This window comes from Columba livia, chromosome 9 (assembly GCF_036013475.1).
Source record: "Columba livia isolate bColLiv1 breed racing homer chromosome 9, bColLiv1.pat.W.v2, whole genome shotgun sequence".
Classification (NCBI taxonomy): Eukaryota; Metazoa; Chordata; class Aves; order Columbiformes; family Columbidae; genus Columba; species Columba livia.
In genome coordinates this window covers 393818-419867 of record NC_088610.1, presented here as the reverse complement: position 1 = coordinate 419867, position 26050 = coordinate 393818, and the positions used below count along the sequence as shown (strand labels likewise).

General features: G+C 53.7%; 1 protein-coding gene across 4 annotated transcripts; it reads right to left on the bottom strand.

Moving 5' to 3' along the window:
* Positions 1-2055: 2055 nt before the first annotated feature.
* TSC22D2 (TSC22 domain family member 2) lies at positions 2056-25396 on the bottom strand. Of its 4 annotated transcripts, XR_010474524.1 has the most exons (5): positions 22762-25396; positions 10842-10913; positions 4836-4887; positions 3799-4152; positions 2056-3720 (listed from the first exon to the last, which is right to left on the bottom strand). XR_010474524.1 is itself a non-coding variant. In XM_013371701.3 (4 exons), the coding sequence occupies exons 1-4, from the start codon at positions 24747-24749 to the stop codon at positions 3934-3936; spliced, it is 2331 nt and encodes a 776-aa protein (XP_013227155.2). In that variant the 5' UTR covers positions 24750-25396; the 3' UTR covers positions 2056-3933. The 4 variants fall into 4 exon arrangements, 3 of the variants coding, with proteins under 3 accessions (XP_013227155.2, XP_064929374.1, XP_064929375.1); XM_013371701.3 differs by having other exon boundaries at positions 2056-4152; XM_065073302.1 differs by lacking the exon at positions 10842-10913 and having other exon boundaries at positions 2056-4152; positions 22762-25394.
* Between the last annotated feature and the right edge of the window lie 654 nt (positions 25397-26050).

Here is a 26050-nt window from a genome sequence, read left to right as displayed (position 1 = left end):
GCGGCGGCACAGACCCGGGAGTCACCGGCTGTCACCCCGGTGCTCATCAGGCGGCAACGGGAAGCTCCGAGTCCTCTGACAGGAGCACAAGACCGTCCCCAGAGCGAGACGCACGGGCGGATCACAAGAGCAGCGCGTGCTCTGTGCCATCGCCGCCTCTCCCACCCGTGCCCGGCCCACGGCCGCAGGGACAGCCCCACGTCACAGCCCAGCCGCTGCTGTTCGTGGGGCTGCAGCTATGGAACGAGTCCAAAGCCATCACTACAGACCGTGGAACAGCACGGGCAGCATCGGCTCTGCAGAGCCCCCCAGCACAGTCACCGCCCCGGCAGAGCACCGGCAGCGATCAGTGCCCACCGGCCGGCCCACGCCGTGCGGACACCGCCGGTGGGGCAGTGCCGGACCCGAGCGCCGGCCCCACGGGTCCCCACGCCATGCGACAGCGCTGACGTCGCCAGTTCCGTCACACGTGGGGACAACAAAGGGAAGCTGCACAGCAGCAGGACGCGGACACCGCACACACCAAGCAGCACAGCAGCCAGCACAGCAGCCAGCACAGCAGCCAGCACAGCCCGACAGCACCGCCCGACAGCACCGCCAGCATTCGTCACACAGCCTTTCCCCCCCTCCCCGCAATCAAACGCTCGGGATCAGGGCAGCCGTCCCTGCTGTTCCTCCCTCGCCCGGCAGCGCCTCCCGGCCCTTCGCTGCCATTTCACGGTGCCCGCACACCGCGCTGCGCTGGCACCTGCCGCAGGGTACAGCCTACCGGTAGAGAAAGCTCAGACCAAACCGACAGGAGACGAGCAAAGCAAACAAAGGATTTCTAACAGAATCAGTTTAGTCTTTGTTTTATCCCCCATTTTGAGCAGATTTAGGAAATGCTTTTTTCTTTTGGAGAAAACCCCGCTCCAGAGCAGCCGCAAGAAGTGCAAGGTGGCTGCACAGCAGAGCTCCCGCGGGCACCGCGCTGCACGGGGACGCGCACGGACCCGGCCGCGGGGGGGCCACGCACGGACCCGGCCGCGGGGGGGCCACGCACGGACCCGGCCGCGGGGGGGCCACGCACGGACCCGGCCGCGAGAAGGTTCGGCTGAGTCTCCCATCAGGACACTGAGCTCAGCCACACATCACACGTCTCCTGTTCCCCCGAGGGACGTATTGACAGCCACAGCACCCCCCCAGGAAAGGCCTCAGCAACTCCTCACTGCGGGGCCTCTGTTCCCACAAGCCCCCCAGTTGGTCCATTTTTGCTGACTCCACCAGCCAGTCTCAGCACACCGACACCCCCACCGCACAGCCGGACGGGGCCGCTGCTCGCACCGGGGAGACACGAGCTACCGACGTGTTCTGTTGTCTCCTTTGCGCGCAAAGCTCATTTCACCACGGGACCCACAGCAGCAAACACGAGTGCCCACAGCAGCCAGAGCACCAACCCGCACCCACAGCAAGATCCTTTTAACCCAATACTCCAGTGAGCACTTTAACACACATACACGTACATACGTGGCTTTCCAGAACTCTGGTGTGAACTGGTGCTTACCAGGAACGTGTGATGCTCTGGGCGTCTGGAGCACAGGACACAGATGCTTCTTGAGATCTGAAGACACCAAAAATGGGAGTTTCCAGTGCTGCTTTTGTTTTGTTTCACCTAACAAATAAACCTGACCAGAGTTAGACACACACGAGGATAGGACACCGGGTCACCGTGGCGGGGGCTGGAGGCAAAGGGCGCTCAGGGCAAGCGCTCCGGATGGCACCGCTGCCACGGGCTGCGCGGGGGCCACCACGGGGCCAACACCCACGTACCTGCGGCAGGGACAGCCACCCGGGGGCAGGGACAGCCACCCGGGGGCAGGGACAGCCACCCGGGGGCAGGGACAGCCACCCGGGGGCAGGGACAGCCAGGACGCTGCTTTCCGCAGCAGAGAAGGCTCCGTTGCAGGAGCGCTCCCAATTCGGCATGATTGTCACCGGCTGACTGAAGTCACCTTTCTCCGTTTGGTTAAGAAAAAGCGCTACAGTTACACCGTTACAACATCTACAGCCAAAATATTCAACAAAACTGCAATTTAATTTCAGAAAAATGTGTTAAAATATATATATTTGTACATCCATTTGACACACTGCATCGTTTACACAAATGATGGTCTCTCTTGAAACTGTATTTATGAAATGTACATTTTTAATTTAAATACTCAGTATACACTGCACTTAATCTGCATGTTGCATTTATTAAATACATTAAAATCTGCAATGTAACAAAACGTTTTCTGCATACGAAATTCAAAACACCATTTTAAATGAACAAAAGATGGCTCACTTCATTTATCACCAACCAGTGCACAGCACACCAGCCCAGCTCCACCACCGCCAGCTGTTCTCGCTTCATTCGACATTGTTCACAGACTGTTACATGTACAACAAGAGTGCTGGATAAAAACATGAGGTACGAAAGTGGTTCAAAGATTATAAGTCATGCAGATCATGCTGGACAGCAAAGAAAGGTGTGAATGAGGAAACACTAAATAAAATACATAGAGAATGTGCATTATCAAATAAAAATCCAAAACAAAACCCAACTCAGTTACACAGCTTTGCTTCTTTGGTTACAAAGTAGGTTGAACAATTTCACAGCTTTTTATTCCCACCCCCAAAAAACGATACGAAATGTCAAAAAGCAGAGGAATCATGGCAATTTCTCTCTATCAGAAAGTAGAAACAGAAATGAGCAAAGTTTTCTTCATCAAAATAGCCCATCGATTATTTATTATATCACAAGAACTGGTGACTACCTGTACAGATGCACTATGGTCTTCATACTTACACTCTATACAAAATTTACATTCAAGCTGGATCTTTACTACTGTAAATAAATACCAAAGGTAAATTGCCATTAGTGTTAGAAATATGCCAGGATTCTTTTGTTCAATTATTGCCTAAACATTTTACCTATTAAACGCAATCCCATCTATCATTTTACTGATACATACATGTATTAAAAAAAAGTTCTGTGACATTGTTCATGTACATTATGAAAATAGCAGCCCTGTAATAAATAAAACAAATACATGAAACTAACGTAGGCAAACGTCGCTTATATTGAAAGAACAGTGGCTCTTCGGATGAGTTCTTCTTACCAGGCAGCGAGGCTCAAAGCGATCCGTGCAGGCGGGATGCGAACCCCGAGAGCGCCCAGCCCCGCAGCCCCTTCCGCGGCCCGCACCGCCCCCCGCCCGGCCACGCCCCCCGCCCCCGCCCCGCCCCCCACCGCCCCTGGCCCCGCCCCCCGGCCCCGCTCTGCCCCATGATTGTCCAATGCTGACTCGGCCAGACACGCGACACAAGCGCGACCGCTCGCTCCAGCCCCGGCAAAGACCACCGGCGGCACGCGGACGGGCTGATCCCGGGCTTAACAAGACAAGACCAGGCTGCTCCCGGGCTTAACAAGGGCAGCGGCACACAGACAGGCTGCTCTCGGGTTTAAGAAGGGCAGCGCACACAGACAGGCTGCTCCCGGGTTCAACAAGACCAGGCTGCTCCCGGGTTTAAGGAGGGCAGCGGCACAGGGACAGGCTGCTCTCGGGTTTAAGAAGGGCAGCGCACACAGACAGGCTGCTCCCGGGTTCAACAAGACCAGGCTGCTCTCGGGTTTAAGGAGGGCAGCGGCACACGGACAGGCTGCTCTCGGGTTTAAGAAGGGCAGCGGCACACGGACAGGCTGCTCTCGGGTTTAAGAAGGGCAGCGCACAGGGACAGGCTGCTCTCGGGTTTAAGAAGGGCAGCGCACAGGGACAGGCTGCTCTCGGGTTTAAGAAGGGCAGCGGCACACGGACAGGCTGCTCTCGGGTTTAAGAAGGGCAGCGGCACACGGACAGGCTGCTCTCGGGTTTAAGAAGGGCAGCGGCACACGGACAGGCTGTCGGGCCGGCGTTACGCGGAGGAGACGTTGGGCTGCGCGGGCTGCGCGGTGCTGCCGGGGGGGCCCTGCTGGCTGGAGAGCTGCGACAGCTGCTCAGTGTTGGAGAGAGATTTCAACAGTGCGTTCTCTCGTTCAAGTAAAGAGTTTCTTTCCACTAATTCTTTGATTTGTTCCTTCAGGACTTCCACTTCTTCTCTTACTGCATACATCAAATGGCTTTTCACTAGATCCTGGGAAGAACAAGGTCACGGTTACACCAAGTCAAACAAGTTTGCTTCCACTCCAGTCCCCAGACTCACTATCTTACTGCTGTCGCTGCAGTGAGCGGGAGCCTGGGAAACTAAACCACTGTCTGAACAAAGCAGCCTCCAAGAGCTCTAGAACTCCCTGAAAACCGGCCCTTCCACCAAAGCTTGTTTCCAGCGTTCGAGCCCCTCGGCTACGCTGAGGACAAGGTCTGGACCTACGGTCCAGCTACGGCCAGGGAACGCACCGGTCCCACGGGCCCCTGCGCCGGCACCGAGGGGCACGAACCAGGAAGGGAGAAATCACACAGACGGAACTGAGACTGAACAAAATGTCAAGGGTGGCACAGCGTAAGCGGCAATTAAGAAAAACTAGCAGTGAACTTCGCTAGAGACTTAAATGTGCTATTTATTTTCAGCACCCTTTTAAGTTCAATCAGCTAGTTCACTCAAATTTGTAGGAAAATTTAAGAGCACTACTGGGCCAGCAGGAAGAGCAAACCTGGTTTTCTGGGCTGAGACAGAAAAACCTCTCCCTCAGATGATGGTCTCAGCCTGACCCAACCAAAGGGATGCTGCAGACCCACAAGCACACAACGCAGCTGGACACTTATGCTCAGTGACGAGCCACTAATCCTTTCGGAAATAACAACTTGTAGTTTACTTACCATTGCCTGTTCTATTTTGTTGTCAATGGCAACAACACTTGCCCCAGATGCACTGTAAACATAAGGAGAAAACGTAGTGAGCATTACAGCATCATCGATCTAACCTGCGCACCCGCCGGGCTCCCGAGCACCTTCTCACGGAGGCTAGAGCTCCAGATCCAGGAATTCAGCACGCGATCGGGGCTTCTGCTCCCCCACTGCACCGCCCGGTCTCTTAAGAGACGCTGCTCCTTCGTCTGTGATTCCTCAGCCTATGCTTATAACACCCGGAACCCCAGAAATGCATGAGAATAGACAGTAAACTAACTGCTTTGATTCCTTGCCTCATTTTTCAGTTTCCTTCACTGGGGAAAAGAGGGATTCAAGGGATATTCACAGGGCCTTTACCTCTGGATTTATTTCTGCTATGTTGCTTTCATAAAGCATTGAAGAAAAAACACTGTTATAGTATCTTTGGCTTTACTTGAATATTCCTTCCCAGTCACTTTGCTCCCGGCTGACCCGCTGTATTTACAATTTGCAGACCACAGCAGAGTAGGAGGTGAGCGACCCCAACTCCACGAGCACAGCCGCTCGGTTTCAATGAATGCTCACTGGTCACGTTTAACATCCAGAACCGCACCGCTGGGCCTGGTCCTGCTCCAGAGACGGACCAGTGCAGAACAGCCCACCACCACACCCCGGCCGTCATTACGAGAACACGTGTGCACTGTGCTAAACAAGATGTGGAGCCACATCCCCACAGCCCAGCTGACAGCAACCAGGTCTGCTCTGCAGGGGCTCGGGCGGGCGCTCTGATTTCCAGGGGTGGTGACGTCCCTGATCTCCCCGTTGGGACGGACCCGCCGCTCTCCCCAGGCCAGCGCCGGACAAGTCCCGTCTTCCCAGCAGCCGGACCGGGCTCCCAGCAGCGCAGGACGGCCCGGGCAGCACCGGCCCCACTCCAGGTCCCCATCCCCTCTCCCACGCCAGCCCTCCCACCCTGGGTCCCCATCCCCATGCCAGCCCTCCCACTCCAGGTCCCTGCTCCCACGCCAGCCCTTCCGCTCCAGTTCCCTTCCCATCCCCATGCCAGCCCTCCCACCCCAGATCCCCATCCCCTCTCCCACGCCAGTCCTCCCGCTCTGGTCCCATCCCCTCTCCCATGCCAGCCCTCCAGTCCGGTCCCATCCCCTCTCCCACGCCAGCCCTCCAGTCCGGTCCCATCCCCTCTCCCACGCCAGCCCTCCAGTCCGGTCCCATCCCCTCTCCCACGCCAGCCCTCCCGCTCCGGTCCCCGTGTCTGACACGGGACCGCGGTTCTTGGACGCGTCCCAGGCCCGGCAGCGATAGCCGCTGATAAAGCTCCCCAGCCGTGGAAGGTGCTATCAGCAGCGTGCAGCTACACTTCAAAAAGTTAACGTGGAAAAATGCCTGGTTTGCTTGGAAACTCCTCGCTCTGAAAATACGTAACGCTCGCTGAACCCAAGCGCGCAGAAAGAACTACTGATGGCTTTTTAAAATGAGTATTGGCCACATGCTCAGCAGTATTGGTTACGTAAGAAGAGAGAACTGAAAGAATATGACACTGCTCAGACAAACCCATTTAACAAGGCTCAGGAGAACTGTCAGCACCAAGACCTCTATTTCTATTTCTAAGCCTCTATTTCTAAGCTGCACACAGCTTGTAATCCACACTGCCAGACCTAAACACCCAGGTCGCAAGAGCAGCGCTCCAGTGCCTCACCGGCTAAGCCTCTTCCCAGATACATTATACACTTCTTGTCAGTCCTCTTCTAGTTAACTCTGAGATTGCGACTTTGTTCTGTTCCTGTGGGTTTACAGTGCAGTACTGTACAAAACTATCCGCTCTTATGAACAAAGACCAACCACTACGCTGTGCTTTCAGACGAAGCTGATTGCTCCAGCAACCACAGAACTCTGACAATTTCTGTCAGAGCTGTAATATAGAGACAAAAATCCACATCAAACAAGGCAAGGCAGTTGAAATGGATGCATTAGGAGCTTTTTTTTTGTAATTGCGAAGATCCCCTCGCTCAAACCGAGCTTTGCAGCCAGCTACCCAGCGCACAGCCTGCCGGTGAAGGGGTGGCGCCAGCCGGGCCTGGCGCGACCAGCACGGGTGACCGCTGCCAGCCCCAGGGGCGGACGGCAAGCCAGCTCCTTCCGCCCCCACACCAGACGGCAAACCCTGATCAGCCTCAGCAATCATAACTGTGACTGTCTTAAAAAAAATCCTAGTGGCTTAATGCAATTTTTTCACATTTTTCTTCGAAAGGCCAGTGGGCAAACTAAACTTTGACTGCTAAGAACAGCGCTTAGCTACAGGTGCGCACAGTCAGGCGTGCAGCACTCGGAACACGGTCTTTTCAAATACTTCCAATTAGGTAGTGTTTCAGGCACATTTCTCCTGCATGCCCACAACCCAAGGGCAGCGCTGGCATTGTTTGGTTTCAAATGCCTCACAAACAAAGCAAGAAAGTTGTCCTGGACAACCATGGATACACAGATTAAGAAAATGGGAAGAGAACTGGTAAGTCTAAGTGTAAGTCTAATTTCTAATGCATGTTACTCGGCATATGGCAATGACACTTCCCACAAGCCGCTGCATTCTGAAAAGCCTCTGTATAATTCTGACTTCATCGCTGCAGCAGCTTTTCCTGCGGAGACACAGTGTCCCGAGGGTACGGTAGGATGCTGCGGGAAGGGTGTTCCGGTATCATCCAGCAGCTGCAATGTTGTTCCAGTGTCTGGAAGCTCTGTTGGCACAACACGCACAGGTGTACAACTTCACTGAAAATACAGGTGTTATATAACCACCACGTAAGTGTTCTTTGTGAAGCCAATTTCTGCAGTTCAAGAAAGCATGCTTACTCTAGACTATTCCAGAACTCGAACAACACTGTTCACAGAATGGGAAAGTGAACAAAACAAGTGACTAAAGGAAAAATTGAGGATAAGTGGATCAGGAGACAGCAAAAAAAGTTAATGTCTCAATGTTAATTTTTTAATGGTTGGAAGAAAACTTAACCTTGGACTTCACCTGACATCCATAGGCACCAAGATGTACTTCAGTGGTGAACTCGCCAAGCGCCCCGTGCCCAGCTTGGATTTTCACCATTCGTGTCTCTATACGTCACGCTGTCCTCCAGACACACGCCCGAGGGCAAAATTCACTTCCAAATTGAGGTGGAAAGACTAGAAATAACGCTTCAAAATAGAGGCACCCGGAGCTCAATTCACTATGTTTAGAGAAAGGATGCAGTGGTTAATTTAGAGACGCCCCGTCCTCAGTAACGCGTGTTTCACGCCAACGTTGGACGCGTTAGGAACGCAGGTGAAACAGCCCGGGCTGGGCACTGCCCAGGTGACAGCGTTCCACCGCAAGTCCTGCTGCCTACACGATGGAAATGAATTCTGAAGCTGCAGGTTCTTCAGTCCGTAACAAAACCCCTCTGTGTTCAGCTGCATTAGTGATTATCTGCATGCTGCTTTCCCAGGGCATTCCGCAGCAGCCAGTCACCCCAACAGGCTGCCAGAATGCACGGGTTCTCTTGCTCTTTTTAGCATCAAGAGTAGCTGCACGCTTCACCTCACGCCTCTGGACGACCAAGCCCAGCCCTGCACACGGCCAACGCTGGAGCAGAAGAGGCTCCGTGCAGAGCCAAAGGGCACAGAGCCCCCAGAGCCCCGCGGGACGCCCACCCGCCCGCTCCGGACCCGCTGCGCTTCGCTGGCGCTGGGAAGACGCTCGACAGCGGGGCTGACAGACGGGCCACCGAGCAGCTCCGGTCCTGCTCACCCTGCCACTGCCTTACACCAAACTGCCCAGCCGCCTTCAAGCGTCCCCACGCCTGTGTTGCTCAGAACTGAACAACAGACTAAACCAGTGTGTTAATTATGCTCTTCCCTCTCTGCCTTACTCAGTAACGAGCAACTGTAGTCCCTTCACCAGCCACTCTTCGTGTCTTACCAAGAACAGTTGTCTATTCCATCCTCACCTACCTCTGAAACAGTTAAGGCATGTTCAATCGGCCTCCATCCACCGATGAGATTTTATAACGACAGCTTCCCAATACAATCAATTCTCTGGCCTGAAAAAAGTTTCTGTGCAAATGTTTCAGGTTTCTGTGGTTTGTTGAAGCCACAAGAGAACGGGAGAACATCCGAGGCAGTGAGAAGGTTCCCCGGACAAGGCTACAGGAGTGCGAGACTCTCCCCGGTCCCCCGGACGAGGCTACGACCAACGGTGCCACTCTCACCGCCTCTGCCCCGGGAGAGCGGCTCGTGTCGTGGGAAGTCCGACAAAGCCCACCAGGCCAGGGGAGGCTGCCAAAGCCAGAACGGCTTTCCTGGCTGTGCCCTGCAAGCTCCCTCCATTAAGTTCTCATTGGAAGTTTATTGTTGGAAGCTTTTCAGTCGCAGTCATCTAGTAAAGCAAAACTACAGAACATGATCTTAAAAACTAATAACTGGGTTATAAATGCAAAATCTGCCGAACCCCGTCACACACTTTGGAACTGGAACAGATTAGAAGTTTAAAACTTGCATCAACCCCGATCAATTTGCTTCTGTTTTTAAAAATACCTGTTTTCACCAAAGTGCTCACCAGCAAAGCAGCCAGACAGTTTTTTTAAGGAAGCCGGTTACACTCCCTGCCTGAATTCCATGTTTTCCTATATCCCACACTTCCAGTACTCGCTTCAGCCACTGTACACACACCTCAGATGCGTGAAGCCTCAACCTTAATCACAAACTGGTTTTAGGGTATTTTGAATCAGCTTCCTCACCTTCAGAGTTATTTCAAGTTAAGAGACTCTCAAGCAGAGCAGCAGAGGAAGGGCAGACCTTAAGGTGAGCTTCTGCTCTACCTACATTTTGTATTCAAGGCCCTGAAGTTTACTTCAGCTAAATAATGAGCCTAATCGAAACCCAAATACCAGCTCCATCCCATAAATACAGGAAAGTGGCGTCGCCCAGGGCTTCAAGCAAAAATGCCATTTCAGACAAGTTTCTGCTCAAAAAGGGAGACATGCTATTGACACTCGGCCCAGTGCCAGCAGAGCGGCCACGTCCAGAGCAGCGGCACGGTGCGTTAGCGGGACCTGTCCCCAGCAGCGCTGCAGGCACAAACGGCGGCCAAGCAAACCCTCCGGACTGGGTCACGCTCTCGGGTCCGGCGCAGCCCGCGCGGTGACAGCCGTCACAGCTCGCCAAGCAGCCGCGCCGCGGCAAGCAGAGCATCGCCGGCACGGGGCCACACCACTGCCAGTAACACCGGCAGGGAAGCCAACACAGAGCACACCACACCAAACCAACACTTCGGCATCACTGCAGTGCGGGAAGGAAACAGTCTGCAGCTACTGACAAATTAGCGATGCATTTCTGACAAGTCATATCCGCAACAGATAGGACTTTGTTGCGTCTCATTGCAGTTTCTCGCCACGAGTCCGATGCTAACTCGGCTGGTTTACTCCATCCTCGTATCTGGCCACGGTTGGTGTTTGTTCCCCTCTAGCTTCACTTCAGCAGAATGAAAGCAAGCCAGAACGCTTCCTTTCCTGCTTCTGAGACCAAAAGGTTTCAGATGCCAAAATTGTGTTTAAATATAACATTTTCACAACTGGTTTTCTGACACGGGACTCAACAGCCACGATGTCCAAAAGTTTCCTGTTTTTGGAAAGGCAGCTGTAAATATTGTAGTGCAGGTCAGCTAGGAGCTGACGAGCATCCACTCCCGCAGCTTACACATTATATACAACATGTGCACAGCGGAAAGGAGGGAGAAAAAAAGTCATGTCATACGCCAGACTTGTTCAGTACAAATACTGCACGACTCCTTTCGGGCCTCCGGGCGGCAGAAGCCCAGTATGAAGTTCTAAACACAAGCAGCAGTCCTGTGTAAACCAAAATGACGAGAAACGTGCACGGAGCGCAGCTGCTCATGCATCCCCCAGCACGTATGCATTCCTCAGCACGTATGCATTCCGTACTTCACATCCATACCTATCCCAGAGGGTCTTTGACTCACGTAACTTGCTCAAATGGAACGCTTGGTAGAATGCGGTTGACGGATTCCTATGAGATCCAAGAATCAAACAGACACGTTGACAATGGGTACATAACAAAATACTAACTCTCTTATTCAATCTGTATTACAGAGTAAATCAGCTGTCCAGACAGGTTACATTTATGTCCAAAAGTTCACAGACTTCACGGTATGCCTAAAGAATGGTCTAATGACTGACAGGCCTTACTGTTTCTATGGGTTTCCATAAGGACATACTGCTTCAAAAGGAAAAAGTAATCCTCAAGCTCTGCGGATTTGCACGCTATACCAAGTTGCTATTGTAAAAAGACAACTGTAAAGCCATCAATGAAACATCTCATGTCACAACGACAGTCCCGTACAGATAGGCTGTATACCAATCTAATGCTATACGTACCTACATTCAAGAGATACCTTTCACAAAACGTCTCTGCAAACAGTACCCACCATTCTGCTTGACACCCCACTTCGTATTAAAACATGTGAGATCCCCAAGGGGCCTAAGAGTCAGAGCTCAGACTGCCACATTCAAGCTGTGAAAGACTGAATTAAACCGAGCACCTGATCGAGTTAAAACTGAGCAGGGTAACCTCAATGAGCAGCAACGCCGCAAGCGGGAGCCCGTCACCCTCACGCCTCCCCCCTCGGGGTGCTGCAGGCGCGCTGTCCGGGCGCTGTGCCGAGCGGCACACGGCACCGGCCCGCGGCACAGACCCGGCCCAGCGCCAGCGCCAGGCAGCCCGGCCCACGGCACAGACCCGGCCCAGCGCCAGCGCCAGCCCCGGGCAGCCCGGCCCGCGGCACAGACCCGGCCCAGTGCCAGCCCCGGGCAGCCCGGCCCGCGGCACAGACCCGGCCCAACGCCAGCGCCAGCCCCGGGCAGCCCGGCCCCGCACACCCCGCACACCCCCACCACGGGCCATCGGGAGATCCCAGTGCTCCAAAGCCTGAGCGCTTTGTTCACCAGGCACTGGACACAGCACAGTGCCACCACCCCCGCTGCCCGTGGCTGTACCAGAGCAGACACTCCAGCTCCAGAGCCCCTCCTCCCGATGCTGCTATGGCTATACCGGCCCTAGAAAAGAATGCAACAGCTGAGCTGCAAACTCTTCAGAAAAGCTGGTATTCAAATTCCTTTCAAAGCCAGGCTTAAAATTAGAAGTTTATACCAATGCTAGAAACACAAATGCCCATCCCTTTTCTAGGTTTATGGCAAGACTGCTTTTAAAACAACTGTCTTCAAGTTATTTAATCATTTCAATTTAAGTACAATTACTGTATAGATGAAATCATAGAATAAAACAACAACAAAAATATAACAGAAACAGCATCATAACGAAGCTCTATGTGAAGTGACGTGATGCCCATGGCAGACGTGTACAGAAACCTCAGAAGGATAACGACACCTGTGCATGGGCAATGATCAGCAATCGCCCGTTTTAAGTGTTTGTCACTCCTCCCCACGCCGGCCCGGGCTCCCCGGGCTCCACGAGGACCGCGCAGCCTCCTCCACGCCAGGGACTGCAAACAGAATGGCATTCAGCTCCCAGGATTAATTGACTTGCAGCATATAAACCACTGTTGCTATTGTTAGGTATAAAAAGTTGTGGTTTATAACCACACGGCACCTATTTTATACAGTCTATTTTTATACTGATATGCTATATGCTATATATTCTTGTACTATTCTTAAGCAAGTATCTGAAAAGGCATGACAAAGTTTTCCTCATTAAATTCCCATTTGTACCACCTGCTGTTGAAATTGCTTTTGCATTATTTCAGACAATTAAGAGAATTAAGAAATGTTTTCTACTCTATAGCTGTATTTCAGCAAGCTGTTAATTGTGGAGGGGTGCTACCTAAACAGGAAAAACACATCCACAGATGTAACACAAAAGATGCCGAATGTGCAGGTCTGAACTAGAACGACTGAGCTCCAGACTGTCAAGGCAGCTATTTTTAACCAAATCAAACAGGGAAAGGGTAGAGAATGACTAAAAATCCCTCTCAGTCTGCAGAAACAATTGAGAAAGCAGCTCACAGAGGCAGCACAATGTACCTGCTGCTGGGTCACAGCTGGGACACCTGAAATCCCCACCATGCGGCCTGAGCCGAGCCTGGCACAGCGGGGACCAGAGACAGAGAGCCGGGGGGACCCGAGAGCCGGGGGACCCGAGAGCCGTGTCTCCTCCCCAGTGGGCGCGGGAGGTCAGGGCTCGGTCCCGGGTGAGGACAGACGGACACTGGAGCTGGCACAGGGATGAGGCACAGGACAGCCCAGCTCAGGAGGGGCACCGGCCGCTTCTCCATCTCCGCTGTCTTAGCTGCAGACAAAGCTCATACTGAAGCACCAAGCTTAAGATTAGAAACTGTCAGTAAAACACCCGTTGTTCTTGTGTTCCTGGTCTTAGAAATAAGGTCATTAATCATCCAGCGACGCGCCAACAGGACCAGGAATTCAACAGAAAGCTATAGGAGCCTGACAACACTGTCAACTGAACTCTGTTCTTCAGCTACATTTACTAAAGAAGAGCTGCTAGTATGTTACTTTGTACACCTCCACTGTTCTAAAGTGCCCAAACTCAAACACTTCAAGAAATCAGCGACTTAAGAACAGCCTAGAGATGAAGTCAGCAAAGAAAGTACTTAGCTTTTATGCAACATCAGAATTATTATTTACCAAACAAGACCTGATGGTAAGCACACGGCCAAGAGAACTATCAGCACATATGGATGTGTTTGTACTGTGGTCATCAATATGGAACCAAGGCATGGAAAAACCTCACAGGAAGGGAAAGCCATCAGCTGCGCAATGTGATGTGCGCTAAAGGACAGCAAATTAACCCCTCCTTACTTGTTCAAGTTGATAAGCGATCAGATGTATTACTACCCAAAGCATTCCAACCCCAGTTCAGTGTCTGGCTGACTGTACACCAACCACAGGCCGTGTTTAACAGGCTGCTGGCTCCGGCCTGCGGCGAGGACTGACTACAGCTGCTCCGAGTTCAAGCACTTTCCGTGGTTTATTCAGAATCGGAACCAGGGGATTTGCAATCACTTGATCACAGCTTATCAGGAAACTCACGGTAAAGTTTACACTAGTAACAGAACTCCCTTTTCTGGCCCGAGTTTTTTAAAAAGACATTTCACTTCTTTATTTATGTTGCCTTCTATTTAAAGCAACTGCAGCTTTGAATCAGCTTCATTCCATAAGATTCCACCTACCAAACAGAGTAACTGGAGCACAAAGCTTCGCAGGGGAGAACTGACGCAGACTCAATGTGGGGAAGTCAATGCGGAATTAAGGAAAAAGTCTCAAGATCAGAGCTCTTGTGCTCAATGACACATTCTGTCCACAGTTCCTGAAAGCAGCACCGAGTGCTGCTGCCGCACTCGGCTGCGGGTGGCGCGAGGGCTGGCTCCAGCAGCCGCCCGCGGGACAGGCCCGGGGACAGCAGCTCTCGGCCACCCTGATGGACCTTCGGGGTCCACCGCCTCCTTCTCAAGGCAAACAGCGCAGGCGTGGAGCGGGCACCCCGCACAGGCCTCACCTCCCCAGACACACGAGCGCTGAAAGCCACCAAACCAGGACACGCTCAACAGTTCTGTTAGCGCTTCAGGGGACGGAGATGGAGAACACGCAGATGCGCCCCACAGCCGCAGGGCAGTGCAAACTAACCCCCCCCACGCTTCCAGGAACGACGACCATCAGCTTTAGGTGACTTTGCTGAGAGACCCAAGACATCCACATCACCTGGAACGGGACGGGACGGGACAGTCTGATCTCTGCAGCTCCATTTCCACCAGCTACATCTCAAACTTCTGATGGGCGGATTTCGAGTATCAGAAAAGAAAGAACCAGACTGTGCTACCGGAGTCACATCCTCCTTCACTGACGGGTTCAAATAGTACTTTCTGATATGACTCTTTGATACTAATCATGGAAAGAACAAGGCAAGTGCTCCTCTTCTGAATTTCTCCTTACTTCTTTCTGATTTCAGTAACTTTAGGGTCCAACTCTCCCAGGTCTCAGAAACTGGTCCCCAAACTGCAGGAGTCCTGTACGGTGGATAATTCTGATGGACCTTAAAGCTGTCAGGAGTACAGGACCCACTGAGGAGCTCTTCCACCCGCTCCAGCCCGTGTGCCCACCTCCCAGAGCCAGGCTGGGTGTGCTCCGAGCCCCCTCCCGGCCGCTCGGGGTCCCCACCGCCCCCACAGGACACAGACAGAGCCCCGCGCCCACGGAGCAGCCCCGCGCCCGGCCGTTCCGCCACGGACCCTCACAGAGCGCCAGGCCCAGCCGCGGTGCTCCTGTTCTGCGACCCAAACACGCCAAGCGCACCGTGTGAGCCCCCGGTTCTCGCGGGGGGGACACGGCAGCTCACAGCTCACAGCCCAGCTTCCAGAGAACAAAGCACACAGCAGACCGCATCTTCCAGGAGAAACACCTAGAGATGAGCCGATAAACGTAATGGCAATGCAGAAAGTCTTGGCTTGACCCAGTCAGGGATTACTGCCACTGTTACGAATGTTTCAAGAAAAGCCCCAGAGGCCCCTCAATATTATCCACATTTGGATTAATTGAGACAAGCTTAAAAAACACACACACATAAAACAAAAACCAACCAAACAAAACCCCACCAAACACACACAAAACCCCCATACAACCGAATTCTTGAAGTAACTTATGTGGTCTCAACAAACATCGTGAACTTCACCTCCCCAGGAGCCTCTCGGCGCCTCTGTAACTCCCCAGCTAACACCACCAGGCCAGATCCTCCTCCTGCAAACCATCCCACTCCAGAGAACAGGCTTGGAATGTGTTTAAGCAGCAGATCCTGATATGCAGGATGAAAGGAGGCAGTAAAAACCAACGTAAGTTCTGTATTTCTGAGTTTCAAAAGATCCACATTTGCTAGTATTGCATTGTACATGCAAAAAAAATCCGGAAGAGATGTCAAAACTATTAAAAATATTGACTTTTACACAACTTGGCAGGTAAATAAAGAGGCATTTATTAATATGTATGAACACGCTGCTGTAGAGGATTAGGCTGCTGGTGCCTGCCCTGCTGACAAAGCCCAGTTTCCTCAGCCCCCGATGGCAGGGAAAGCTGCCTGTGGTCACCGGGGCAGTGGCCCTGCAAGGCTGAACAGTGCTGGGGGGTCCATTTCGAGAAAACAGCCCCAAATGAGCTGTTCTTTCTCCACTAAGTTGCAGTACAGCAGTTTCAGATATTTCAGTTATCTATAGATGTAAGCGGTTCCTGGATTTTTGACAGAGAACTTCAGTATCTGTGGGGAAAAAAGCAAATGGCAGAAAACTGATTCAAACAGACTCAGGCAAATCCCACCTGTCCTTACTTAGATGACGTGGGTCAAGAAAGCACCTATTAGCAAACATTTTCAATTAAATACTTTAAAAAATGTATTGGAACCTAAACCACGTATGGCACGGTTTATTACTAGCACATTATAAATGTATTTGTTTGCCTCCACATCACTTACGAGTTCTTCACAGGCGCTCCAGCCCCGCGGCAGCGTGCCCTCAGCTGCGGCTGCGAGGGAGCGCTGCCAGCGTGAGCTCACCGCTAGGCCTGGGCAAACGCGGTTCTTAAATGGCATCTGCAGGGCTGGTCAAGGTATTTGACCACCCGCACCCAAACCGTGTTTTACACAGGAGACGTTCCCACAAGTCGTCACCTGCACCCCTGACACACAGAGAAGAAAGCTGGGTTTTCTAACCCTCATTTCTGATCAGCCCATCCTCCAATAAATCAGACAAGTCCAACTCGCTCCAGACTGACACAAAACCTTCAGACACTTCACTGACACCAGCAGGTCACTTCTGCTCCGCCCCACACACGCCACGCACAGCCCCGCGGACGGACGGGCAGGAGCGGGCCCTCGCTGCATGGGTGACGGGAACCCCGGCGGCAGGGACACGGGCACCCGCGCACACCCCGGAGGGTCCCTCTGCACAGCAGGACGCGCGTGCTCCCCGGGAGGTGCCCGGGCACTGCACAGGCTGCCCGGGAGCTGGTGGAGTCTGTCCTTGGGGCGTCCCCGGGACACAGGGCCGTGGTGACCCTGCTGGAGCAGGGCTGGGACCAGACGGGACACGGCGCTCTGCCGCCTCCGCTGCTCTGCCACCCCGCGACTGTTTCTGTCATGACACAGACCCTACTCCAGTTTGTGATCTGTAATGAGCGCCAGACAAACAGGCCAGTTGTCACTGGGACAAGCTGGCACCTCTCTACGGTACTAATCAAGATTTCTACCCTCTCTCTGCACTGTCAAAAGCATTCAAACAAGCTGTCGCGATACAAATGCATTACTCCGAGCGCCAAAGGGAGGACACATACAAAAAACCTTTTGGAATAATATTATTTTGTGTGACAAAAAAATTAAGACAAGCATCCAGCTGTCCTTCACGTGGCTGAGTAACTCACCTGCCCTGCGTAAGCATAAAGAATTTACTGGTGCTCAATACGCACTTGTATTTTTATAGCACGAAGCTTAAAGACACAGGAATTTTCAAGAAAGGGAATGAACCTCACACTGCACTCGAAGCGACCTTTTCTGTCTGGAGAACCTCCTGAGAAGACAGTAGCCTTAGCAGTTGCTATAAATACTTCCATCATTACACTCTCATCAAATATAGGAATAAAAGCAAACACCTGTGGCTGACAATCTAGCTTCATCTACCAGAACTGAACCTGTTGCACTGCAGCAGGGGGCTCACAGAAGGCTCCCGTGGAATCCGTGCTGACACAAACAGGGCTGGCATTCTTGGGGAGCAACAGAAGCTGCTCATCACCAGCTTTAAAAGGGAAAACTTCACATGTAACCTCACAATGCAACAGGCTGATATCCAAATATCCAGTACAGTCACATGGAAAGACTCCTTTTTACTATAGTGTCACCTGAAGCCATAAAATATTATCAGCACCACCTATAAAAACACACCGCCTGAGCGAAATTTCAGCTCTTGCGTAGTTTAATAGCAGTTCGGTAGTCCTGCCTGCTAAAAAACTCAAACACTCGAATATTGAGCTTTTAACAGGAAATTTTAGAAGGCTCCATGAAACACGGCTGTTATTCCTGCCACACAAGACAGCATTCAGGAGCAGCCACGGAACACTCGCGCTCTTCTCCAGGAGCGGCCAGGCTGCCCGGCCCCGCTCCGCCCGCGCAGCGCACCCAGCCCCCGCCGCGGGAACTCCGCAAGCGCCTTCCCCCTTCCCTCCCCTTGATAACTCTCACCTGAAACACAGCTCACTAGTTTTAACAACATACTGACTGCTCCTCAACGAGGAGGCATTTCAGTGTTTAAACTGGGAAATGGTGCTGTCAAAACAACAACCCTGTTTCCCTGTTTAGCTATCTGGTAACACTCAAAAGCCACCTGGCAGGTTAGGTTTCCCATCACCTAGAAACTGGTGTGGTGCTGGAGTTACCTTATGTCATTTCTGTTATAGGAAGTACAGCAAAAAGCAGACACAACTCACTGGAGCTCCGTCTGCACAAGCTATCGCTTGACAGCACCAGCCGCAGCGCCCACCTCCGAGTCCCCCCCCGGGGCGCCTCCAGCGCCGCCAACGGCTGCGGAGCCAAAGGTGCTCCCGGCTCCGGAGCGTCTGTCCGGGTGTCATTCTCACCTGCTTCCACGAACCCTCGGAGCAGAGCTGAAACCTGCCAGTCTGCAGCACAGCTCACAGCTCTACTGAGCTCATGAGCAAAGCGAAGGAGGTGACAATACTCAATAATAGTGCAATTCACATACTGCTTACTGGTACGTATTTGCAAAATACCTTCATTTTTCTTTAGGAATACAACAAAACGCATCTATGGCAATACAAGAAGAAACACTTAGCAAAGTCACATGAAGGCCCGTGCCCGTTTTGTCCGTACGCCGTGCGCGCGGTCTTAAGCGCCCAGTCCTGTGGCGGCCAGCGCCACACCAACGCGCCGGTGCCGAGCGGTGTCCTGCGGGGAGGCTGCACAGGCAGCTTTGCGGCAGTGCCGCTGCTGTAGCTGACAGTTCACAATCGCAGCCATTCATGAGCGTCCCTGGAACACAGCCTGCTCAGCTATCTCTGGAAAATGATCTATACTCTGCTCTTTTTCCAACATGCCCAGTAATATTTTGCCCCAAAAGTCTGCCAAACATGTAGGAGGTTTGAACAAGCTTTCTCAGTTACATTCTTTTAACAGGGGCAACATATTTCTTTTCCCCCAAGAGCCAAAATAAAGTTATTAAGCCAGCTGGAATATTATGCTTGTCCACTACAAACGTGTGTACACACGGGCACGAAGGCGAGGGGAGGCTCCGACGCGCCGATGCGACACCCTCGCAGGCCCTGGCAGCGCCCCCCATGCGGGTCGCTAGCGCTGCCGCGCAGCCCAGCAAACACCCCGGGCAACTCCGAGACCCGGTTCTCCTTGGGCTTTATGGTACTTGCCGCTCTGGATTCAAAGTGCATTGGAATATCCCCATCTGCCTCAACAACAGCACTATTTGCTCCACACTTGAATACTGTTGCAGTTTATTCTACTTGAAGCCACATTTAGAGGGGAAAATTAAACTAAGTTATGATGTAGACCCTTCATAACTCCTACAGAACATAACTTTCTTTTTAAGAGCTTAGCAATTTAGACACACCAACTGGAAAGACCCAGCTCGGCTTTCCAGAGGAGGGCTGGCATGCCAGGAGCATTCTTTCGGACCACCTACCCACCCTCTGTTCCTCTCCAGTAAAGTTTCTTCATTAACTGATTCTTCGTTACTCATCGAGTCAGTGCAAGGACCCGCAGCTTTGTCCAGCCTGCTGCGGAAGTGCACCACATCAGCACAGCAAATCAAAGATCCTCACACAACGTCTTGCAAAAAAGGCAGTTCTAAGTCTGCAGGTACATAGCTCTGTATTATCTATCCATATATAAGGCTATATAACCTTACATCTCCACCTCTTAGACAGAGTTTAATTTAAAACAGTGACTATAAGACAGCAATAATACAAAGAACTTCTTGCAGAAAGATGGGAACTGACAGGCTTTTCATATCAGATCTCTCTGTCTCCAACTTACTCGCTTTCTCTCCTTCTGTTTTCAAAGAACTCCCACCCCAAATTTTTACCCTTCAAGCAGCTCCTCTTTATATTCAGAATGGCGAATGACTTCCTACATAAATCCAGGATATTTAGAGCTGTACAGTATTCCTTAATGAACCAGCACGCTGGAAGATGACCGTAGAAGCATGATCTACACAAGTTTCTCAAGCTTCAAGTATGTACAAATATTTAAATATAACTGAAGGTGTTGGAAGAAATACAGATAGCTACCTACACACGGACCCCTCCTCGCTGGGGATGTCACACACTGAGAGAACAAACCCGCGCGTTCCCCTCCCGCGCCCGCAGCAGCCTGCGGCACTGACCGCGCTGTGAGCTCCCTCCGCGCCCTGTGCCCTGCTCCTTTCGGCAGTGCCAACCCCCAGCCTATTAAGGACACTGGAAGGTCTGACACTCACCACCTCACCACTGATTTCAGTAGGTAAAGCAGCTGGGCACAAGCCCACGGGAGTAGTTGTGTAATTTAAATGGCTGGAAAGAGGAAAAAAGCAGGAGCAAGAAGAGCAGAGCAGACATGCAGGAGCCAGTCTTATAGAAAACCCTTCTCAGGGAGTAAAGCAAATCGAAACAGAGGTAAACCAGCCTTTACAAGCTGCTAGGTTTGCTTATTTTCTCCTTTCTCTGTCTGAAACCAGTGGAAGTCGGGCCAGTGTTTGAGCGCGGGAAGCAAAGGGCACCCTCAGGCGTAGCAGCTGTGCCCCTGCTCCGCACGCCGCCCAGGCCTGGTGCAGCAGCTCTCCCTGCCAGCCGTGGCGCTGGGAAAGCCGCGCGAGCCGGGAGCGACTCCGGCACCCTGCGGCTCCTCGCCCAGGGCTCACTCCAGCAGGCACGGTTTTATCACCCTGCGCAGAAGCAGACGACTGAGAAGTACGCGTTTCTTTCCAGATAACCACTAGTTAGTTTCTCTGCTGAACACTGTAAAGCCGCACGTCAAAAAGAGCGCTCCGCATTCAGAGTCCATTCCCTTTTCTTACTCATAGTTCCCACGGCCAGGTTTCTGAAAGAGTTTCTTCAGAACCAAAAGCGTGAGGCAATGCTGCAAGGCGGCTCAGGTTCAACAACGGAGCAGAAATAACCTTTAAAGTCACTGTGCAGGGTGAGGGGACCAACAACTGCCTCACTAGTGTGCAACACAAAGCTGGCAGCCTACAGTGTGGAGTAAGTACAACAAGTTTCCTTACCACTACATAAAATTACTCATTTGTCACAGATAATCATGTCTGTTACTACAATTTATATAAAGTATTAGAAGCTGTGCAAAACAAATGCAAAATACATGCCTTTCTTTCCAACTCCTTAATCATCAGAATGATTAAATACAAGACAAATCATCTTCTGATAATACACTGAGCTATGAAAACCCCTACCAGCTGAAATCTAGCCTTATTTGCACAACAAAGAGTTTGTCAGCTGGGGCAGCAATCCTCTTACCGCAGGCACAACCTCTAGAAAATTGTACCTGTTTAACTCAAGTCATTTACCACTTCAGTCAGAAGGAGCACAACTCCACAAGAGAGCGTTGGCTTGCACAGGTTTGAGCAGCGTCCTGTCTCAAGCGCAGCGCAGGCCGCAGCTCCAGGCAGCGCAAGGCCTGCGCTACCGCGGATCCATCAACGCGAACTCGAGGTACCTTCCCAGTGCCCTACACCCCAACCCCAGCCCCGGTGCGCTGAGCAACACTGACCCTGCTGTCTTGAAGTCTGCTGTTCTACCAAGGCTTACAGGGTAATTCAGCACATCAGACCTTCTCATAATGGTATTAATCCTATTTTTAAAAATACAAATGTGCATAACCCGCATGTACTTCGTTCCTCCAAGCTGTACTAATCCCAACAGTAAACATTAGCGATGTTAATTCAGTGCTCAAACACTGCTTTCCTGAAAGTCGTCTCTCACAGAAGTCAATCAGGAACAGTTCTGCTCAGAGCGGCCTGACGAGCTGTGAACAGGTCGCGTCCGCGCTGCCTCCCAGGCCCTCGAGAAGCCTGCTCATACCACACACCCGTTACAGCCCAGAGTTCCAAACTGCTTTCCTATCAAGAAACCCCACTGCACGGCTGTACTTCCCACTGCGGCTCCATCCTCACCCAAGCAAGCAGCGTCTCCTTGATGCAACGCAAAGACCATTATCTGCAGAGCTTTCCCTGCGCAACAACATTCGAGTGCGTTCCCGGATGCAAGTACTTTCCTTACTGATACTATCACTTATTACTTTCCTTACTTATTACTTTTCCTTACTGATATTATAATAAAATGCAAATTCAACAGCAGGACAAAGATCCAGAATCTGTGTTACAGGCCTTGCAGTTTTCCAAGATGCTCACCCAATGGCCCAACCACTTCTAACAAACCCACTTTAGCCCAACTGCCATTCGAGGGCTCACGGTGCTGAGGGAAAGGGGAGCACAGGCTTCCTCGCACACAGCCATCAGGTGCAGAAGGACGGTCCTCAGGCTCTGAGCTGGAGGAAGTCATTGTTTGTGCATTAAGCAGCTTTCGGGCTGTTTGCCCTGTTTTGTGAGAAAAGTAACCGCACAGCCCGAGAAGAACAAGTATGGTTCACTACTTGCCTAAACACTTTCTGGTTTGTACCCTTCAAAAAAACAAAAGAGTAGCTCAGGTAAATTTCAGTGTGACTTCCTGCAAATACGAACTCATAAAAAACACTTGACAGCAAATGGAAAGTTGATTTTTCTCCCATAAGAAAAGGTATTTTTACGGTGTTATAAAATAATTCATACCTGTCTTCATCACCATCAACAGGAATAGATATGCCAAACACAGAGCTGGCAAGACTGTTCATAGGAGTACTTGCAGGTAACTGAAGAGGATTTGCTAGAGTGTCTGGAATGGGAGGCTTCACAGGAGGTTTATTTTCAGCTATAAGAGAAAGTGGTGGCTGAGGTAGGGGTTCCGATTTTCTTCTAGTATCGTCAATCTGGCCTACTAAGGATTGCGCTTGAGTCTGAAACTGTCCGAGGCTCGACTGTGGCAGACTTGCAGGTACGTTAGGCGTGCCTTGCATTAACGAGTGCCCGATGTGCTGCGGCTGGACGACGCCGGTACTTCTGCTGACAGAAGTGTGGCTGGGCAGCTGGGACTGGACCAGCGTAACAGGGACATTTGGCAGAGTAACAGAAGCGGTGGTAGACACACCAGGCACACTTGTACCGGGCACGACCGCAGGCACGTTCTGAGCTCCAGAGACCGCGGCGTGGGGAGCGCCAGGCATTCCGGACACTTGACTGCTTCCACCCATTTGATGCTGAGTCACAGATTTCTGTTGCACAACCCCTGTGTGTCCGATGCCTGGCTGCACCACACCTCCTGGTTGCGGAACGGCAGTCTGACTACCTTGTGTCTGGCCGCTCTGCATCAATCCCGATCCCTGTCCGACTGCTTCGCCAGGCTGCGCCGACACCCCCATCGCTGGCGCTCCCACAGGTGAGGGATTCTGGCCCGCCACCTGCCCCACAGGAAGGCTGGAAGCCACAGTACTTGGAGCAGAGCCCGCAGCAGCCTGTTGAATAGCTCCTTGAGACGGCATCATCGTCATGTGCTGCATGTATTCGGTCTGGCCAGAAGGTTGCGCAGGCAGTAGATGCACTGGTGGAATCTGGGACTGAGAATAAGCAAATTGTTGAGGCTGAGTCACTGGTACGTTTGCCTGCTGCACCTGCTGCTGTGCCACAGGAATGCTCGGCTGCCCCACCGTCGCAGTTGGGGGTGCCATGCCTTTCCCATTGGGTCCAGCCTGTGCAACACCCTGCGCATTTACCTGTGGCTGCGACTGCTGTGGCACCATCATTTGCTGATTTGCTACCGAAGCCCCAGAAAACATAGGCTGAGCAGTACTTTGAGGCATGGCCCCACCTATGGGTTGCTGAGGCTGCTGTTGTTGCCCAATGACAAAACTAGGTTGCTGTAGGGCAGACTGGTTCATTTTCTCTGTCTGCAGCAGCTGTGACACAGCAGTCAGGGAACTGTCAGCTATAGAATCAGGGCCATGGACCGACGCCGGCACAGCCGAGACCACGATGGAACCTCCTGTGGCACCAAGGCCACTGTCCCTCTCTTGAGCAGCCTGCTCAAAGGTGCTGCTGTGCCGAATGCAATCGCCAGTCCTGCCCATGACACCACCACCATCTGAGTCCCGGTCATAATACTCCATACACGTCCATCGTCCTCGCCTGTAGGGCTCCCCTGTGCCATGGTCCAGCTTGATCACCCTGAAGCGTGAGCTGCACGCAGCAGCCACCGTCTGAGACATCGTCCCAGCTGCGGCTGACGCAGAAGGCCCCGTGGAGGGCACGGCAGTCTGAGCGCTGCTGCCTCCTGCCCCGGCAGCGCCAGCAGCTGGCAGGGGCACAGCGGAGCTCTTGGGCACGGCTCCCCCGTTGGGGGCCACAGCTGGCAGAGCCGCAGCTACCCCCCCAGCAGCCACGGCCAGCTGCCCGTCCAAAAGGGGGTTCGGAGAGACGTTGCCAGGCGTTTCCGCCTCGCCCACATTGTTGAGAGTCTCTTCCGAGGAGCTGCGCTCACAGACGTCCTCGGGGCCGTAGTCAGTGGCGCGGGACACGTCGAAGATCTCAGAAGACACGTCCTCGGTGCGGGACTCATCCGGGTCGTCCAGGCTCTCGGTGTCCTCGGTGATGCTGCTGGCCACCTGGGCCGTGGTCACGCTGGTGATCTGGAAGCAGCTCTTCTTCTTGGCCGGCATCTTGGACATGTTTCCGCGGCGGGAGGGGCTCCGCGGGCCGGGCGAGGCGGGCGCGGGGCCGGGCGGGCTGCGCTGTCACGACGTGCCGGCCGGGCCCCCGGCGCTACCGCACATCCTCCGCCCGCTTCCTGCGGCGGGCAGGCGGGCCGCGGGGGGCGGCGGGGCTCCTCCTCTTCCTCCCCGGCCGCAGCCCTCCTCCCGCGGCCGGGCCGCCGGCCTCCTCCTCGCCTGGGTCCCCGCTCCGAGCGCGGCGGCGCCGGCCGAGCGCCCCGCGGCTTCCTGCCGGGCTCGGCGCGGCGCGGGCCCCGGAGGCCGCAGACCCGGAGCCGCGGCCCGCCCCGCGCGAGGGGCCCCGCGGCGGCCGGGCGAGGCCCAGGCGGCTCCGTCTCCCCCCCCCGGCCCTGTCTCCGCGCTCTACCTGGAGACCAGCGCCAGGCGCATCCTGCTCGGAACCAGCCCGCGGGAGAGCCCCGCGGGCAGCCCCCCGGGGCGGAGGGCCGGCGCGGTGAGAGAGGCGGCGGCGAGGCGGCCCTTCCGCGGCGGGCGGGCGCGGGCGGCCCCGCTGCGCTGCTGCGGCGGCCCCGGGAGCGCGGGCTCCGACTGCGGCTCCTGCGCCCAAGATGGGGCTCAACTTGTGCGCTGCACCCTGGGTAGGGCCCGGCCACGCCTCCCGACGCTGCTGCGTGCTTACGTCACGCCCCGCCGGCGGGGCGGGGAGCGGCGAGCGGGGCGTGCGGTGGCCGTGTGGAATGTGCCAGCGCCCCCCGGCACCCCCCACCCCCCCGCCCGGCTTGGTCCCTCCCGGCCGCGTGCGCAGCCCCGGGCTGGGGGAGCGGGCGGGCCCGGGTTGAGTTCAATGCACGGCACCGGCGGGGAGCGGGGCCGGGGGCCGCGCCCGGGCGGGTTCGGTTTGATGCACGGAAACCAGCGGGGCCGGGGTCCGTGCCCGGGCGGGTTCGGTTTGATGCACGGAAACCAGCGGGGCCGGGGCCCGCGCCCGGGCGGAGCGGTGGTGCCGCGGTGCGCGAGGGGCGCGGTGAGCCCGCCGAGGGCGGTGCTGCCGCCCGCTGCTTGTGAACCCCCATCTGCAGCACTGGGGCCGGCGCTGGGCTCCCCGGTGCGAGAAGCACAAGGAGTCACTGGAGAGTCCAGCGAGGGACACGAAGGTGCTGAGGGGACTGGAGCACCTTTGTGCCGAGGAAAGGCTGGGAGAGCTGGGCTGTTCAGCTGGGGAAGGGAAGCTGAGAGGGGTGTGATCAATGATCAGTATCTCAGGGTGGGTGTCAGAGGATGGACCAGACTCTGTTCAG

Coding starts and splice junctions, on each gene's coding strand:
- TSC22D2 (XM_013371701.3), bottom strand. CDS start 24,749: ATGTCCAAGATGCCGGCCAAGAAGAAGAGCTGCTTCCAGATCACCAGC. Junction 4,888..10,841: donor TCAAAGACCCTCTGGGATAG/GTATGGATGTGA, acceptor TTATGTTTACAG/TGCATCTGGGGCAAGTGTTG. Junction 4,153..4,835: donor ACAAAATAGAACAGGCAATG/GTAAGTAAACTA, acceptor TGTTCTTCCCAG/GATCTAGTGAAAAGCCATTT.